The following is a 16,238-nucleotide window of genomic DNA, read 5'->3' as shown; positions in this document are numbered from 1 at the left end:
GGCTGGACTTTGCATGTGCACATATATGTGTGTGCACACCCGTGCATGTGAGTAGGACTGCAGGCAGAGGCCATCTGTGGGGAGGACCAGGGCAGCACCCACAGCAAATTTTTACTACATGGTGGCAAATTCACACATTTGCCGGGACATGGTGGATTGCAGAAATCCTGTTATCAAGGACCGTATGATGTGGAGGTGCAGAGCGTGGCCGTGTGAGTGGGTGAGTACAACAACACCCACGACAGGGGTCCTATGGGAACCTGTTGGGGCACCTTGATCAACCAGGTAATATATCAGTGCTCAGCTTGCCCAGATATTTCAGGCAGTGATAACAGAGCCCAGCTTTGGGACAAGAGGAGGTGCAGATGAGGGAGTGGGTGGGCTGCTGGGTACGGGGCTGAAACGCATTTAGAGGGTGTGAATATCAATTAAGAGTGTGTCACAGAAATTCAGGGGGAGCTTCTTTTTTTTTATAATAAATTTGTTTTTTATTGGTGTTCAGTTTGCCAACATACAGCATAACACCCAGTGCTCATCCCCTCAAGTGCCCCCCTCAGTGCCCGTCACCCATTCACCCCCACCCCCCGCCCTCCTCCCTTCCACCACCCCTAGTTCGTTTCCCAGAGTTAGGAGTCTTTATGTTCTGTCTCCCTTTCTGATATTTCCCACACATTTCTTCTCAGGGAGAGCTTCTTACAAGGGAAGGGTGACAAATTCGAGTGGTGACAATTGCATCAGGGATGGATATGAAGAAACAAGGTGGACAAATACTTAGAAGACAGAAGTCCCAAGACTGCCGGGGTCAGCAGATGGCTGACCCCAAGGGAAACCAGTGCCACAGGTGCGTGGATGGGCTGTGCACTGCTGCAGAGGGAAGAGCTACCTCACGGGGTCGGAAGGCTGAGTGGACCTGGAGACTCAGTTCTTCCCAGCAAACTAGCACTAGGCTGTGTGTCGGATTAACTTTTGGGGGACAAGCCTTTCCATTTGATTATTTTTTAAATTCCTACGACATAGAGGAATGTGTCATGCTGGAATGTACAATTGGCATCTGGAAATACATGCCTGGTTTCTATGGAGACATCTGTGATGCCATACACACTCCCAGGATCCCACAGGATGTGGAGCTTCTGGGCTGGCTGTGTCCAGGGCTTGGCCAGGCAGCAGGTCCCCCACATGAGTGCCTGTCGCCCTCGGCAGCTTGCTCCAGACAGAGAGGCCCACGGCGGCCATCCGTCCAAGGCATCCTTCACCTGGCGGCCCAGGCCCCTCTGCCGAACCTGCAGATGATGCCGGTTGATGACAGCTCGCCCAGGAAGTGCAGCGTGGCACCCAAATTGATGGAGAAGGGGCTGATGCTCCTGCAGAGCATGGCTGGCCGGGACAACCAGGTCCCGGAGTGGAAACTGCGCCGGAGGCAGCGCTGCCTCAGCAAGTCAGCACAGGCCATCAGCCACTTCTATAGACAGAAGGTGCCAGGGCCCGGGAGCCAGACAGGGATGACTTGGGGCGGCCCACGTCTCCCCGTTGGCAGAAGGCCTCAAGGCCTGCTCGGTCGACGCAGCCTTCCAAATACGCTCTGGTGATGGCCAAAGACGGGCTGATGCTGGGAGCACCGAGAACTGGCAGCCCTGGAGTCTGGGAGGGAGATGGCCATCAGCTCTAGGCCTCCCTGTGGTGGGGAGGGTGTCTAGGAAAGGAGCAGAGTGGGGGGAGGAGGGGAGGAGGAAGGCAGAGCGCAGCTGGAAGGTTCCTGAATCTACCAGGGGCTCAGGGAGCCAGAAGAGCTGAGTGCAGCTCCCCAGAGGCTGCCCAAGTGGACGCCAGTGCCTGCTCCCATCGGTGCTCACAACTGTCCTGAAGCTTGAGGTTCTTGGGGCTGGGGCACGTGGCTTCCAGGGGCTCTTCCCTCAGTGTCCTGTTGTGTCCACTGCACCAGGGTGAGTCCAAGCAAGACATTAGCCCTGGGGACACCAGCTTCATGGCCGAACTGGAGGAGCTCAGAAAGATGTTTCTCTCGCGCCCCGGCTGCCCTCAGTTCAGCACCAAGGCCACGTCCATGTCTCATTATGGTGAGAGCCAACCACGAGGGGGGCCCCCACGTGAAAACCACCTCCTGGCCTGGAGGAGTGGGGCCACCTTCCCAGCACCTGTCAGCTGGAGTGATGCCAGCGTGGGCCGTGCACGGTGTGTGGGCAGGAGCACCTGCTCGTACTCGTAGCAGGGCCAGCTGGGAGGGAGGCAAGGAAAAGCCTTCTTGCTTTTCTCTTGTCTCATCCACCTGACTCTGTAGGGTTAGGGGCAGGGGCCGGAGAAAAGGTTCAAAATTCTGAAAGCTGCAGGAAAGAGGTCATAAGGCCAAAGGTAGGAACCATTTTTGTTCTGACCCGGGAGAGCAGGAGGCTTGGAGAGGGCAGCCAGTCAGTCACTCAGCAGTCCCCGGGGGCCCCTAGCCAGACCAGGCTGTGCCCTAGATCTTGCAATTGCTGGGCTTGTGCCACCTCCATGAACCCACATGTGATGCTGTCCTTAGGGACAGGGAGATGGAAGCTTCGTGCTTGTGGCTAGCAATGGGGGCCTTGTTCACATCAGAAGCGGGAGCCCCCACCCATGTAGGTCCTAAGGTCCCCTCAGAGAGCAGCCAGTGCTCCAGGTCCGTGAATTCTGGGCAGGGCTGAGATGGGCCCTGCATCCTGCATTCTGCTCATAGAGCTCCCGCCACCGGCCTTATTCCTGACGACTTAGGGGAAACAGGATCTGCCCCTCAGGGCAGAGGGGTCTCTTGGAGACTTAAGGCTGAGCCATTTTTACAGATGGGGATGTGTCCTTCCAGGGAAGGGAATGCACCACTATGCAGAGATGGACTTGCACCTGGTCTGTTCCGGGTGGGCACACCAATGGGCCAGCAGGGGAAGAGACATGCATTTCAATTCGGTCCCAGGTTTGATCCCATACATCCATACGACAAAAGTCACCTTTAATCCGACCTGAAGTTTATTTATTTTTTTTAATTTTTTAATTTATTTATGATAGTCACACAGAGAGAGAGAGAGAGAGAGGCAGAGACATAGGCAGAGGGAGAAGCAGGCTCCATGCACCGGGAGCCCGACGTGGGATTCGATCCCGGGTCTCCAGGATCGCGCCCTGGGCCAAAGGCAGGCACCAAACCGCTGCGCCACCCAGGGATCCCTGAAGTTTATTTTTTTTATAAAGATTTTATTTATTCATAAGAGACCCAGAGAGAGAGAGAGAGGCAGAGACACAGGCAGAGGGAGAAGCAGGCTCCATGCAGGGAGCCCGACGTGGGACACAATCCTGGGCCGAAGGCGGTGCTAAACCCCTGAGCCATCCGGGCTGCCCCGACCTGAAGTTTAAAAAGAAATAAGGGACACCTGGATGGCTCAGCAGTTGAGCATTTGCCTTTGGCTCAGAGTGTGATCCTGGAGACCCGGGATTGAGTCCCACGTCGGGATCCCTACATGGAGCCTGCTTCTCCCTCTGCCTGTATTTCTGCCTGTCTCTCTCTCTGTGTCTCTCATGAATAAATCAATTAAATCTTAAAAAAAAAAAAAAAGAAATGAAATGATAGTCCCATCAATGCAGGGAGGTCTTGGGAAGATGTGGCCTTAGCTGTCATCAGCTGACATTTTTAACATCCTGCAGGCTCAGCCACCTCAGCCGAGTTGCCCGAGGACTTGTGCGTTGTCCAGCAGGGCTCGGACATGAAGGTGGACAGTGAGGGCAAGGCCGGCTGGCACAGGGGTAAGATACCCCTGGGGTCCTCTCCCTGGCACCCCAGCTCTGAGGCCTCTGCCTTCACCTGCTGGTGCCCCTTCCTCCCCCCGCCCCGCCCAGGGCTCCTTGATCATGCTTCATGAGACCCTCCTTCCCAGGACCACCTGCTCGGCCCTCTGCCCCTTACACGGGACAGATCCCTCCTTGGGCAGAACACCCTGTTCCCACGCATGAATATACTAACTTAGGTTTATCTAAAGTTGATCTCTGCATACAGAGATCTCCTTTGTCTGGACGCGAGGAAACCCCTCGCAGATGTCCGGGCCACCTGGTGCATGGTGGCATCCGTGCCACCTGGTGTCTGGGAATCTCCAAGGGCTACTATGATGATTTTTCTCCATTTCTTCAACACACACGCTGGCAGGTGGGGAGGGATGGCCAATGGCGGTCAGAGCTAGGCGGCTTGGAGGAGCATGGCTGGGCAGCAAAGGGGGTCCCTACAAGGTGACACTCTCATGGAAGGCCCCAGGGCGGCCCAGCACTTGAGATGAGTCTGACTCCCCGCTGCATCTCCACAGGGTGCCCCCTTCCATTTAGTAAGAGTGCCTGTGAGTTCAACTACTTGTGGAAGAGGAGTGAATCCCAGACCATAAGCCCGGTCTCCAGCAGCCCAGTCCTGGCACAGAGCCACCCGAACAAACGGCTACCCTGGTACATCTCGGTCATTCATGAGAAGGTACGACCGTGTGTGTGCATGGAGCCCCAGGCAGAGAGCCTGGACCTGACACCCAGCCCCAGAGGAGGGCCAGGCCAGCCCCGAGGGCTCTTGTCGGGCATCTGGTTAGCCATCCAAGCAGATCCCCAGATGCGACCAAAACTGACCCCCAGAACCCTCCTTGGGCTTCCTCCATAAATCAGAGCTTTCAAGAATTTCTGACCCCTGTGCACCTGCATCCCAGTGGCTGGTGGTTTAAGCTGGCATTGCTTCCCTGGCTTGCAGCTCATCACACGTATCATAACCTTAACCATCCACATACCACTATTCCCACTTGAGAGAATATATTCTTAAAAATAGTAATAATCAGGGCAGCCCAGGTGGCTCAGCAGTTTAGCGCTGCCTTCAGCCCAGGGCCTGATCCTGGAGACCCTGGATCGAGTCCCACATCGGGCTCCCTGCATGGAGCCTGCTTCTCCCTCTGCCTGTGTCTCTGCCTCTTTCCCTTCCTCTCTCTCTCTCTGTCTGTCTCTCATGAATACATAAATAAAATCTTTAAAAAAAATAGTAATAATCAGGGGCATCTGAGTGGCTCAGTTGTTTAAGCATCTGCCTTTGGCTCAGGATCTTGGGGTCCTGGGATCGAGTCCTGCATCGGGTTCCCTGCTCAGTGGGGAGTCTGCATCTCCCTCTCCCTCTGCTCCCTCTGCTCTGCTCCCACACTCTTTCTGACAAATAAATACATAAAATCTCTAAAAAACAATAGCAATAATCAGCTTGGTGTGTAAGGGCCTACCTACGAGCTGATTCCTTATGATGTCACTCTGTGCATCTTTGTTTGTGAGAGTTTACCTGTCTGTAATTCCCTTGTTTGCTTTTGGGGTCAGAGTAATTCTGGCCTCAAAACAAACAATCAAAAAGTTGAGAGGCATTTTTCTCTCTGCTCTTCTGTTCTCTGGAAGAGTCTGCATGAGACTGGTGAAGAATTCATCACAGAAGGAAGTCGTGTGTCCAGAGAGTCCTCACGGGGGAGGTTTTCCAAATAGGAAATTTGCTTCCTTGAAAGATATTCCGATTTTCTCCTCCCTCTTGTGTCAGTTTGGATAGGCTATGTTCTGCGAGGAATGCCTCTGCTTCATGTACATTTTCAGATTTGTTAGCCTGATCCTGTGCTTAATGGTCTCCGAATCCCCCTCTAATTTCTGTAGGAGATTCCGCAGGAGCGAGAGCCTCCCTTCCATTCTGGACAGTGCTTCCTTGTACTTTTTCTCTTTCTCTCTCTCTCTCTCTCTTTTCTTAGAATCACCTTCCGTTGTTGGTGGTGAGTCTTTAATGACAGTCATGGAAATGAGCACCATAAAGTGTTGGGCAGCTGGTGGGAACACAAAACCCTGATAGCGTGGCTGCACGAATCTTCGTTTTACTTTTACCTCCTGACACTCTGCCTCCACATTTTCACGATTTTAAATGTGTCAATATCCTGTGACCACTTTAGGGAAAGCAGTTCCACGTCAGGGAAAGCCTGAGGATGTAGTCAGGTAGAGCCACACAGATCTGTGTAAAAGGATATTCTCTGCAGTGTTTTCATTTATACCAACCGTGGGAAGGAGAAAGCACTCATGTGTGAAGTGGCCAGAGGAAGGGCTGCAGGCTTGGCTGGCTCCAGGGGCTTGGAAGGTGTCCTTAGGGTTCTCCTTGTCTCATCTCCACCTGGTCTGAGCTGGCATAGGGAGCGCTTCTCCCCTGGAAGCAGGAGGACCATCTGCAGTGACAGGGACCCTTGAGAACTGCCCTGCCTCCCCACGCTGCACCTTCCCCTTCCTCTCCCCTGTTTCCGGCTGGTCCTCCACATTCTCATCCTTTCATCCTTGTCATTCCCTCCTCCCACCGTAGCCTGCAGCTCTTTCCTGGAGCCCTTCTATGGTTGCCTAGATGTTGGCTTCCTTGCTCGCTCCAGCTCCAGTCCGTGCACGGGAGGCTGTGCATCTGTCCCCACCACAGCTTCGGCTTCGCCCCTACAAGTCCTGATATGTCTTGATGATGTTCATTATCATTCCGCTTAAAATGTTTTTTAACTTCCTTTGTGCCTTCTGCTTCTTTGTTTTATGGGCTACGCAGAGGCCTGGCACTTAAATTCTAAACATTTGGAAAACATCCTACTTATGTTCCTTTCTCCCTGGGATTGCGCTGGGACCCTTCCCCCCAGGCCCCCGGGTCCCCAGGGCTTCCTTTACTGCTGCTCCCAATTCAGAGCTGTTCAGGGCAACGTCTTCGGTTTCCATTTATCCAAGAACATGGGTATTCATCTCCAACCCTGAGTAAGCGAGGGCACAGATAGTTTGAGCATGGATGGTGGAGGGGCAGAGGGCTTCACTCCCTGACAAGCTCTGGGGTGGCTCTTGGGGCGTGCTTCTGGTTCGTTGTGGGGCAGCATGGAATGATGGTGTCCCTTGCTGCAGCTGGCGGGTGTGGGGGCGCCGGCCAAGACTGGGCCTGACAGGGAGGCTTCCAGGAACCTCCCCAGTAAGGATTTGGGGCCTGCCCTCTGGTGGGAGTGGCTGGGATTTCAGGGTCCCAGGACAGCTAGTCTGCTCCTCCTGGGCTTGAAGCCCCCGCTCCACAGGCACCAGGTGGAGAGGGTGGGTCAGGAAGGAGCCTGCGTGGCACCCAGGGGCCGCCCGTGCTTTTGTGCCCAGGATCACTGCCTGCTCATGCTGGGGGAGGAAGTGCAGCGCCTGTCGGAGCTGGAGGTGCTACTTCAGAAGAGAGATGAGGAGGTCCTGGCCCTCCAGGAGGAGAAGGAGGCCTTGAAGAAGCAGCTAAAGTACCTCCTCAAGAGCAAAGGCCCAGAGATGTGGGTGAGCCAGGGCATGAAAGTGAGTGGGGCCCTTGTCACAGGCTCTGCATCCAATGCGTCCAAAGTTCCTGGTGGCCCTTGGGCCCCTGACAAATGCCCCATCATCCACATCCTCGTGGGACCTCAGCCCAGAAAAAGAGCTGTGAGCTGGACATCTAGACCCCTGTGCTTTGCTGCTGGCTTGCTTTCCCACCTGGGACAGGTCATGTCATACTCTGGACTCAGTGTCCTTACCTGGAAGATGAGGGCCAGCTCCTCTGAAATCCTGTAGGATGGAAGGGAGGCTCCAGACCTGGCCTCACTGTGGGCCCAGTGGGCATGGTGGCTTGGATTAGCCTGATCTTTCTGGCCACAGGATGTTCAGTGTCCTTGCCTATAAAGCCAGGAGGGGAATGCCACCCCTCCCCAGGTCTGGGCAGAGGATTGAATGAGGCAGGTCCTGGTAGGGCACAGGGGTGGCCCCAAGATGCCACCAGAGAACACTGCCTAGAAATGGATATTGCGGTGCCAGCAGGCAGGGGCAGAGGGAATCTGAAGAAGCCTGGGGGCATCAGCTTGCCTTCCCTATTCCCTGGCCTCCCAGGGGCTGTTAGAGATTTGTGGGCCCACAGTGGGCCTGCAGTGACATCACCGTAGGCATGGCAGGCTGGTCCTCCATTCTTGGAACAAAGCAGGTGTGCCCATTGCTGCAAGTCCACTTGCTGGGGCTGGGCCAGGAGAGTCCGAAACCAAGCTATTCCCAGGGCTGCCCTGTGCAGGTCACCGTCCCCCCAGGGCCACCCATCTGCAGGTCACCATCCCCCCAGGGCCGCCCATCTGCAGGTCACTGCCCCCTTCTCACCGACACGGAACCCTTGGCAGGAAGACACTGGGTCCCCCTCTCCACTGCAACATGGAGAGGTGGCTGTCCCCTTCCAGAAGGGCAGGTCTCAGCACATCTCTGGGGGCAGCTGAGGGTGCAGTCTGAATCCCTGAGGCTTACAGGAGTGGCCCACTTACAGGAGCCTGTGCCAAAGCCCCTGGGGAGGATGAGCATCCTGAAAACCTTCTTCAGAGATGAGGAGGAGCTGCAGCGCTGGAGGCAGGTGCGGGCTGACCAGGATACTGAGCGGGCAGGCTTGGCCCTGGGCTCCCCCTCTCCAGGGCTGCCGGGTACTGCCCAGGCCATAATGTCCTACCTGCAGCCCTGCCCTGGTGGCCTTTCCCAAGTTGTAGGCCCTCAACCCCATGTGAGGGGAGCAGGTACAGGGTGGCAGGGCAGCTCCTGGAGAAGCGACTCCCACTCCACTGCCCCAGGGGTGCCAGGCAGTTGTGGTCTCCTGAGACCTGTGAGGCTGGGGGCTGTCACAGCTGCTAGAGGCAGTGTCCCCACTGCTAGTGTGTTTCCTCCTCCTGCACTCCCGCCCAGGACCCCAACCCTCTCCCAGCTCCAGGAGGAGTATACCATGATCAGCAGAGGCAAAGACCTGGAAGGCGTTGGCAATGAAGAAGAGGCTGCGCACAGGGAGGCTGAGGAGGCTGTGGACAAGGAAGGGAAGGGCCCAGCAGACAGGATGGGGGGTGAGGAGCAGGAGCTGCTGGAGGAGGAGGAGGAAGAAGAGGAGGGGGAGGTAGAGCAGGAGGAGGAGAAGGAGGTACAGGAGGACGAGGACCAGTGCAGGAGGAGTTCCCGCTCCCTGGAAGAGGCCTTCGAGCAGGAGCTGATAGCACAGCTGGAGGAGTACGAGCAAGTGTTCCAAGAGTTCCAGACAGAACTGGAGATCACCAGGACCAGATACTCACTTGCAACAGGTGGGGCGCTGGGGACCCAGGAGCCACAGGAGAGCAGGTGGCCCAGGGGACCAAGGGACTTGGGGCAGGAGGCTGCAGCCTACAGCTGGGGCCACAGAGTCCCTTGTCCTGGCCTCCCAGTGCACTGCCCGCTCCCCCCATCCCGTGCTCACACAGGGACCATCACGTCTTTACAACGCCAAGTGGATTTCCAGGAGTCCCAACTGCAGCAGGTGAACACGGAGAACAACACCTTGCAGAAGGAGCTCCGGGAGCGGAAGGACCAGTTACAGGCCATGTCCAACAAGGTGGCCATGCCCCTGTCACGCGGCGGGTGCCAGCAGCCCCTCCCGTCCCACTGCTGGGCACGTGGAGTGGGAGACGGGAGCCCGGGGGGGCTGGTCCCGGGTCACAGCATGCCCCATGGCCCTGCACTGCCTGCTGGCCCTCACCATCCTCCTGGAGCTGCGTGGCTCCTGGCCACTTCTCCAGCGTCCCTGGGTCCTCAGGTCCCAGGGCTGAGCACACACACTTAGGGAGGCCACCAGTCCGCCGAGCCCACCTCTTGCTAAGATTTTCACGCACGTAGCCTAAAGAACCAAATAGTCCCACAGGCTTGTTGCAAACAGGGGCATGTCCCACTCTCCTCCTACATGTGTGCCTGGCTCCCAGGGCAACCGCTTTCGACTCTTCTTTGGGAATCACTCTGCAGGTCTCCAGATGGCAGGCTCCTAACGCCTGTTCTGGATTTTTCTCCATCGTCTCATTAGCTAGCGCTTCCCTCTTTCACACCCTCCCACCCTTGGCTTGGGGCCCCCAGCACGGGATATCCACCTCCTGCCAGCACCATCCCATCACAACGAGGTGGTCGGGCTATAGTTATCAGCAGCTTATGCCCACCGGGGACTCAAACATGGGTTTTGGCCAAAAGGATTAAGATTCCTTCTCTTTTCTGATCCACTCCCGTGTTTTCACTGGAGTGCATCCTGCAGTAGTCTTCTGATAAAAAAATGAGTGGGTGTAAATTTGGGGGGACATTGTATTCTGCTAATGTCCTAATTCTACATCTCGATAGAATTTGTGTGGAACAGGGTGCCTGGGCAGCTCAGCCAGTGAAGTGTCTGTATTTGGCTCAGGCCATGATCTTAGGGTCCTGGGATAGAGTCACAGGTCGGGCTCTCTGCTCAGCGGGGAGTCCGCTTCTTCCTCTCCCTCTGCCCCTCCCCCTGCTTGTGCTCACTCTCTCTCTCTCTCTCTCTCTGTCAAATAAATAAAATCTTAAAAAAAGAAGAAAAAAAAAAAAACTTCGTTGGAGCCAAACTGCAGCCAGGAGAGCAGTGAGGGCGCTGCCATGGACCCAAGTGGCCAAGGCTGCTGGAGGGAAGCCCTGCACATTCCTGGCTCTCGCCTGCCTGGGATCCGGGTCTGGGTGCACTGCTGCCTCTTTGGAAAACCGCCGAGTGCCGTCTTTGTCCCCGGTGTCCCCGGTGTTTGCAGAGTGGTGCTAGTTCAGGACTATTGCCTGTTCTGGGCTCTGAGGGCCCAAATGGGGACATTTGTCCTTCATCTTGTTTCCTGAATTCTCCCCCTGGCATCACCAGGCCCCTGTTCCTCCTCCTCTTGCTGTGCACTCCCCTGCTCGCCATCTCCCTGTAGTTTTGCTCTACTGTCCACATGCTGGTCACGTTAGCCACAGCCACCTCCTGCCTCTGCCTTTGTCACGCTATGGCTTCCGCGATCACTCTTATTCTCTGAACGTCCTTTTGTCTTTTATTTCATGGTTCGGTGTCTTGCCTACCCCATGGAACACTTACCATCTCTGGGCTTAACTTCCTACACCTTTGTGATCTCCTGCAAGGGCCCTGGGTCCCTTTGTTTTAGTCTCTGTCACAAGAGAGTTTCGCTCCAGCATGAGAGCCGAGCACGGCTCTGAGCATATGGGGTATGTGTGGGTACTTTAGCTGAGTGTTTGGAGGTCCTCGTGTTAGGTCAGGTTGCCCTGGAATCTGGGAACCTAGAAGTTTCTTCCCTGGAATATAAAGGCCTTGCTGCCTGTGTTCTGGGAGCCAAGCTGGGAAGACGGTTGGGGCATCCCCACTGGGGACCCGCATCCTGCATCTGGAGCCTGGGGTCTCCCCACTCCACTGCGCCTGGCACATCTCCAGCCAGAGACTCTCTGCGGTGTCCCTGACATCCAGTCTGGCAGGTGGACAAGGAGCAGGGTCCTGGCTGCTTGAGGGTGAGGACTGGTCTGCGGCTCTCAGTTTCTGAGAAATCCTCCGCCGATCCTTCCCACATCAGGCTCCAGATCCAGAAGAACCCACAGCACCAATTTCTGAGATTTAGGGACTCTGAAGAGTGAGCTGGGCTTGTTCTCCATGCCCCTGTTGCTGGCCCTGCTTTCCAGTGCCCCATGGGGGTGCCGTCTTCCCCCTTCTTGTCCTCTGCAGAAGTCCCACTGCTTTCATCTTACTGAGGTTCAGGTGGAAGAGCTGCTCGGTCTGTCCTCTTGCCCCCGACCTCCTGAGCCAACTGCCTGTCTGCCTTCCAGTTCTCGAACCTCAGGGAAGACAAGAAGCATGAAGAGATGATGGGCGTCATCGAGAAGGACAATCTTCTTCTCCGCCAGGTGACCGCCAGGCATGGTTAAACTGTCAGCCAGATGGCTGTTCTTGCTCTAAGTCCTGACAGTGTGGGGAAGATGAGCTGGAGAACCCCTCCACAGTGAGTCAGGCCCCCCTACCTCAGGCAGCACCCTGTCCACCAATTGCAGGAGCACCTGCACACAGAGGCCTCGTGCCATTGTTGGCGATCAGACTCGACCCCATGAGAGTTGGCTGACTTCAGGAGGGGAGAAGGGGCGGGGAGCGGGGCAACCCGTTTGGGCCAGGTGGGCCTACTCGCCTACCATCCCCGGTTCCCCTGCAGCAAGTGTCCGAGCTGCAGAGCAAACTCGCGAAGCAGGAACACACCATCTCGGAGTTCGACGCCAAAGTCAGCGAGCTGCAGGCCCAGGTGAGCCAGAACCAGAACCACCTGCAGAGACGCAAGTGGCTGCAGGAGGAGATGTTGAGCAAGAATGAGATGATCCAGCAGGCGGAGCAGCAGGCGCGCGTGGCCCTGGAGAGCGCCCAGTCCCGGGTAGGCCCCAGGTGCAGAGCGCCAGCGCCCTCGCCCACGGCCGACGGAGGCAGACAGGGTCTGAGGCTCATTTCCCTGGTATCCCTGCCCCTGGCACAGAGTTGACGCTCCAGAAACAGTGGCAGAGAGGGCAAAGGTGTGATGGGGCTTGCACACTTTGGCCAGGGTGGCAGGAGGGAGCCCCCAGGGCGGAGTGGCCTCGTTGGCTCCATGTATGGCTTGTGCTGTGAAGGGGCACAAGGCTTTGGACAGCCGGCCAGGAAGGAGAGCTCCAGGCCGGGGGTATGACAGTAAGAGTGCCATCCATTTACAATTTCCGGGTGCTTGTGCGGGTCCAGCACTGTTCTAAACTGCTCAGTGAAGTCCCCTAACATCCTGAACAAAGCTACGAAGCAGGTGTTCTTAGCATCCTCACTGGACACATAAAGCGCTTGCAGCCCAAGGGAGCAAAATAACCTGCCTGAGGCTGCAGAGCTTGGTAGGGCTGGTGCTGGGATGTGAAGAGCCGGATCCCACATCTGACCCCCCGATGCTGCACGTGAGCTATGGCCCAGGGGGAGGCCGAGGTGCCCTCTGCTGAGGTACGCAGGCCAGAAAGGAAATCAGCAAAGAGCCATCCTGATTCCAAATCCCAAAACCAGCAAAAAGAAAGGTCCTGTGCATGTAGGCTTTTGACAGAGCACCTTCCCCACCCACCCAGAGCCCTGCTGTGTCCAGGAGTGTTCTCCTCCCCCGGGTGCCAGCCTCCTGCTGGATGGCTCGGCAGTGTCGCCGGGGGCCCTTCACCTGTTCTCTTGCATAAAGCTGTGTTTCGGATCCCGCAATACACGCAGCTGGAGCGTTAGCCGGTGATGGTATATCGGTAGCTGGGTGACTCTTGTCTGGAATGCTGTACTGGGAAAGTCTGGGAGGGTCTGGGGTCCGCAGGAAGAGGTGCCGAGCACCGTGAGTGACGTCTGAGTCAGCCGGGGTGTGGGGCCCTGTGGCCAGACTCCCCAGGTGATCGCCATCCCTTATCCAGCCGGGGTCACCTCCAGGACCACCTCCAGGGGGGGCGAGCCCCCCCTCACCATCTGTTCCCTCAGTGACCCCTACACCCAGTACAGTATCTGGCAAAGAGCGGGCATCAATCCACATGGGGGGATCCCTGGATGGCACAGCGGTTTGGCGCCTGCCTTTGGCCCAGGGCGCGATCCTGGAGACCCGGGATCGAATCCCACGTCGGGCTCCCGGTGCATGGAGCCTGCTTCTCCCTCTGCCTGTGTCTCTGCCTCTCTCTCTGTGTGTGTGACTATCATAAATAAATAAATAAATACCTAAAAAAAAAAAAAATCCACATGGGAAAGAAAGGAAGCCCCCTCCCCACCCAAGGTCAAGAGCTCCTAACATCCCCTCTGTCACTTAAACACTGTCTCAGAGGCAAAGTGGACAAGCCTGCAGCCCTTTTTAGGCAATGCAAACTCTCTTTCGGCTGGCTCTCACCCGGTACTCCTGCATCATCAGGGCTCCTGGACACAGGGTGAGGAGCTGTGCTGAGCAGCCACCATGACTGGGGGGACCCGTCTGAGTGCTCTTGGGGTCCTGCGCGCGCGCACACACACACACACACACACACACACACACTATGATGCCGATGACAGCAAGACTAGACAGCCTGAACTCCATCCTAGTTAACACCTGGTTCATGCAAACAGCCATTACAAGAAAAGGAAGAAGGGCTGGGGGTGCGACCGGGCGGGGCCTGCAGGTGTTCCCCCCAGTGCTAACCGGAGGGGCTGAGAAGCATGCAGGGTGCTCCTCGGGCATTGGGAGTCTCCCCTGGAGTCAGGAGGGGACCTTGGGGAAGGGGGAATAGCCTGTGGGATTGTTCGGAGCCCTTGTACTATTTTTCCTTTCTTAAACCATGTGCAGGTTTTACTTTTTCAATTAAAAAAAAAAAAAAGAGTGGAGCGACTTAAAGCCTGGGTGTCAGGCCGCCCTGGGCCTGGGTTTTGATCTGGCACCTTCTAGCTCACAGGCAGACCAGCTGGCCTCTTCAACCATGTCCAGTTCCTAAAGCTGTGAAATGTGAGGACAGACCTACCTTCCGGAAAGCTCCACTCGGGTGGGTGTGATGTGCCCCCTCCTTCCCTTTGCTCACAGCTTGAAAGACTGAGAAACAAGATCATCCAGGCTACCTTCAGCACCTCCGGGGGCAAGTCCTTTGCCACTGAGATCTCGGACAACGACATTCTAGAAGCCTTGCAGGTATCTCCAGTGCTGGGATGCCTCCTCGTCCCTGAGGCTGTGTCTCTAGGCAAGAGTGTGCTGATGTGCAGCCCAGGGGCTGGGGGGTGGGGAGCTGCATGGATGCTGGGGATCCCCATTCTTGTCCTGGCCGTGTCACTCTTCCACTGGGACCCTGGAATCATCCTTGCTCTCTACTCAGGCAGAGGGGGCCAGATGTCCCGAAAAGGTGGTGATGCTGGACACCTGGCAAAGCTAGGCTGCTCTCAGCATTCATCTCTAGGGTGCTGTTGGGGTCTTGGAGATTGTCCAGCAGCAGGAGACTCCCCCAGACTCTGTCCAGCTCAGCCTCTGTGGGGATGCTTCTTGGTGCTTTGGTGTGACTTGTCGTCTTGCTGACCTCAAGCAGAGGCATCCCAGGGACGGGGGTGCGGGAGAAATAGTGCAGGCTTTGGGCTGGCAGGGTCATGTCGTTATCCCTGTGGGCCTTGGCTGAGAAGCTACAGGCTGGTCACTTGAGTTCACTGAGCGGCAAGCCTCTCTCTGCACACAGACATGGTGGCAACAGGGCTGGGAGAAGAGCTCCTGACTATCCCTGCTCTATGCAAGGCCATATGGACTTCTCACTAGGGGCTGCTTCTGTCCCCATGCCCCAAGCCTCCTGTGCATGGCCCTCCGCCCCAGCAGCTGCCTGTGATCTTGCAGTGTCCACATGTCCCAAAGACCTGATTTCTTTCCTCTATGTTGTGGGGGGGTCCCGGGTCAGTAGTGCCCCTGGAGGGTGGCAACAGTCCTGGAGGGTGGGCTGCAGGAGGGCCTGGGGAGACGGCTCTGCAGCCTAGCTCCTGTTGCTGGGTGTGGGGGAGAGGAAGGAGGGAGGAATGGGAAGGGGGATGGGAGAGGTCATCAATACCACTCAGGAGCCAGGAAGGAACCCCTCTCCTGGGCCAGTGCGGCACACAAGACAGTGATGTGCCAAAGCAGGAGAGGTGAGGGAGGTGGCAGGCCACCTCCCTGTGTGCAGGACAGAAGGGACTTGAGGGACAGACTGGATGGCTTCTGAGGTCTCTTGGTCTGGGTTGCTTGAAATTCTCAGAGGACATAAGAGATGTAGTTAGTGCTGCTTCAGGGGACAGGTGTATCTCTGAGATGTGGCGGGCATCTCTTCCCAACTCTGCGTCCTATGGCCTGTGGCTTCACCTCCCGGGCTGGGTCAGCAGTGCTGGGGGTGTTTCCAGCCCAGAGCTACCCCACCCCACCTCAGCCCATTCACCGCACACCCTGCTGCCAGCACCCTCTGGGGGAGGAGAGGTCCCCACAGCCACAGGCTTCTGTTCCAGAGGATCATTACAGAAAGAGCCGACTACTATAATCAGCTGAAACAGAAAGGTGTCCGAGTGCCTCCGCTGCAGCAGGCCGAGGCTTTATCTTCCTCAAGCAAGTCCAAGAAGCTACCCTCCAAGTAGACCCCGACGGTGCCCCCGGAACCGCGGCCCAGTGGAGGCCGGCACCCAGCTCAGGGGGCCACCCCCTGTGTTTTAGAATTAAACTCTGCTGTTGGCCATGGGCTCAGCTTTTCCTTCCCCGGGACTCGTGGGCCTTGGGCTACAACCACAGCCTCCGCCTGCACCCCTGGCTCCTTCCTGGGAAGACTCCCATACGGAGCATGGCTGCCAGGCTGGGAGGCTGGAGCCTGGGTGCCCATACACTCCTGTTCAGCCCGCCCTGGTCCTTCCTTCCACCTGCTGCAGCACAAACCTGGGAGGTGGGGGCTCCCCTGGCTGGGGCGCTGCT

The 16,238-nt window shown here is 56.8% G+C and overlaps 1 protein-coding gene across 3 annotated transcripts; it reads left to right on the top strand.

The window, feature by feature from the left end:
- The first annotated feature begins 1,101 nt into the window (after positions 1-1,101).
- Positions 1,102-16,006, top strand: CCDC27 (coiled-coil domain containing 27). 3 transcript variants are annotated; one of them, XM_072819949.1, is made up of 12 exons: positions 1,102-1,472; positions 1,940-2,072; positions 3,664-3,762; positions 4,314-4,471; positions 7,147-7,308; positions 8,309-8,388; positions 8,716-9,098; positions 9,255-9,385; positions 11,629-11,706; positions 12,006-12,218; positions 14,361-14,465; positions 15,785-16,006. In XM_072819949.1, exons 1-12 carry the CDS (start codon positions 1,287-1,289, stop codon positions 15,908-15,910), a joined length of 1,854 nt encoding a protein of 617 aa, XP_072676050.1. In that variant the 5' UTR covers positions 1,102-1,286; the 3' UTR covers positions 15,911-16,006. The 3 variants fall into 3 exon arrangements, with proteins under 3 accessions (XP_072676050.1, XP_072676051.1, XP_072676052.1); XM_072819950.1 differs by having other exon boundaries at positions 1,103-1,472; positions 12,006-12,092; XM_072819951.1 differs by lacking the exons at positions 1,102-1,472; positions 1,940-2,072 and adding an exon at positions 2,234-2,364.
- Positions 16,007-16,238: the final 232 nt, after the last annotated feature.

This window comes from Canis lupus, chromosome 3 (assembly GCF_048164855.1).
Source record: "Canis lupus baileyi chromosome 3, mCanLup2.hap1, whole genome shotgun sequence".
NCBI classification, from domain to species: Eukaryota; Metazoa; Chordata; class Mammalia; order Carnivora; family Canidae; genus Canis; species Canis lupus.
This window is presented reverse-complemented; position numbering and strand designations above follow the sequence as displayed.

Coding starts and splice junctions, on each gene's coding strand:
- CCDC27 (XM_072819949.1), top strand. CDS start 1,287: ATGATGCCGGTTGATGACAGCTCGCCCAGGAAGTGCAGCGTGGCACCC. Junction 7,309..8,308: donor GCAAAGGCCCAGAGATGTGG/GTGAGCCAGGGC, acceptor GCCCACTTACAG/GAGCCTGTGCCAAAGCCCCT. Junction 14,466..15,784: donor ACATTCTAGAAGCCTTGCAG/GTATCTCCAGTG, acceptor CTTCTGTTCCAG/AGGATCATTACAGAAAGAGC.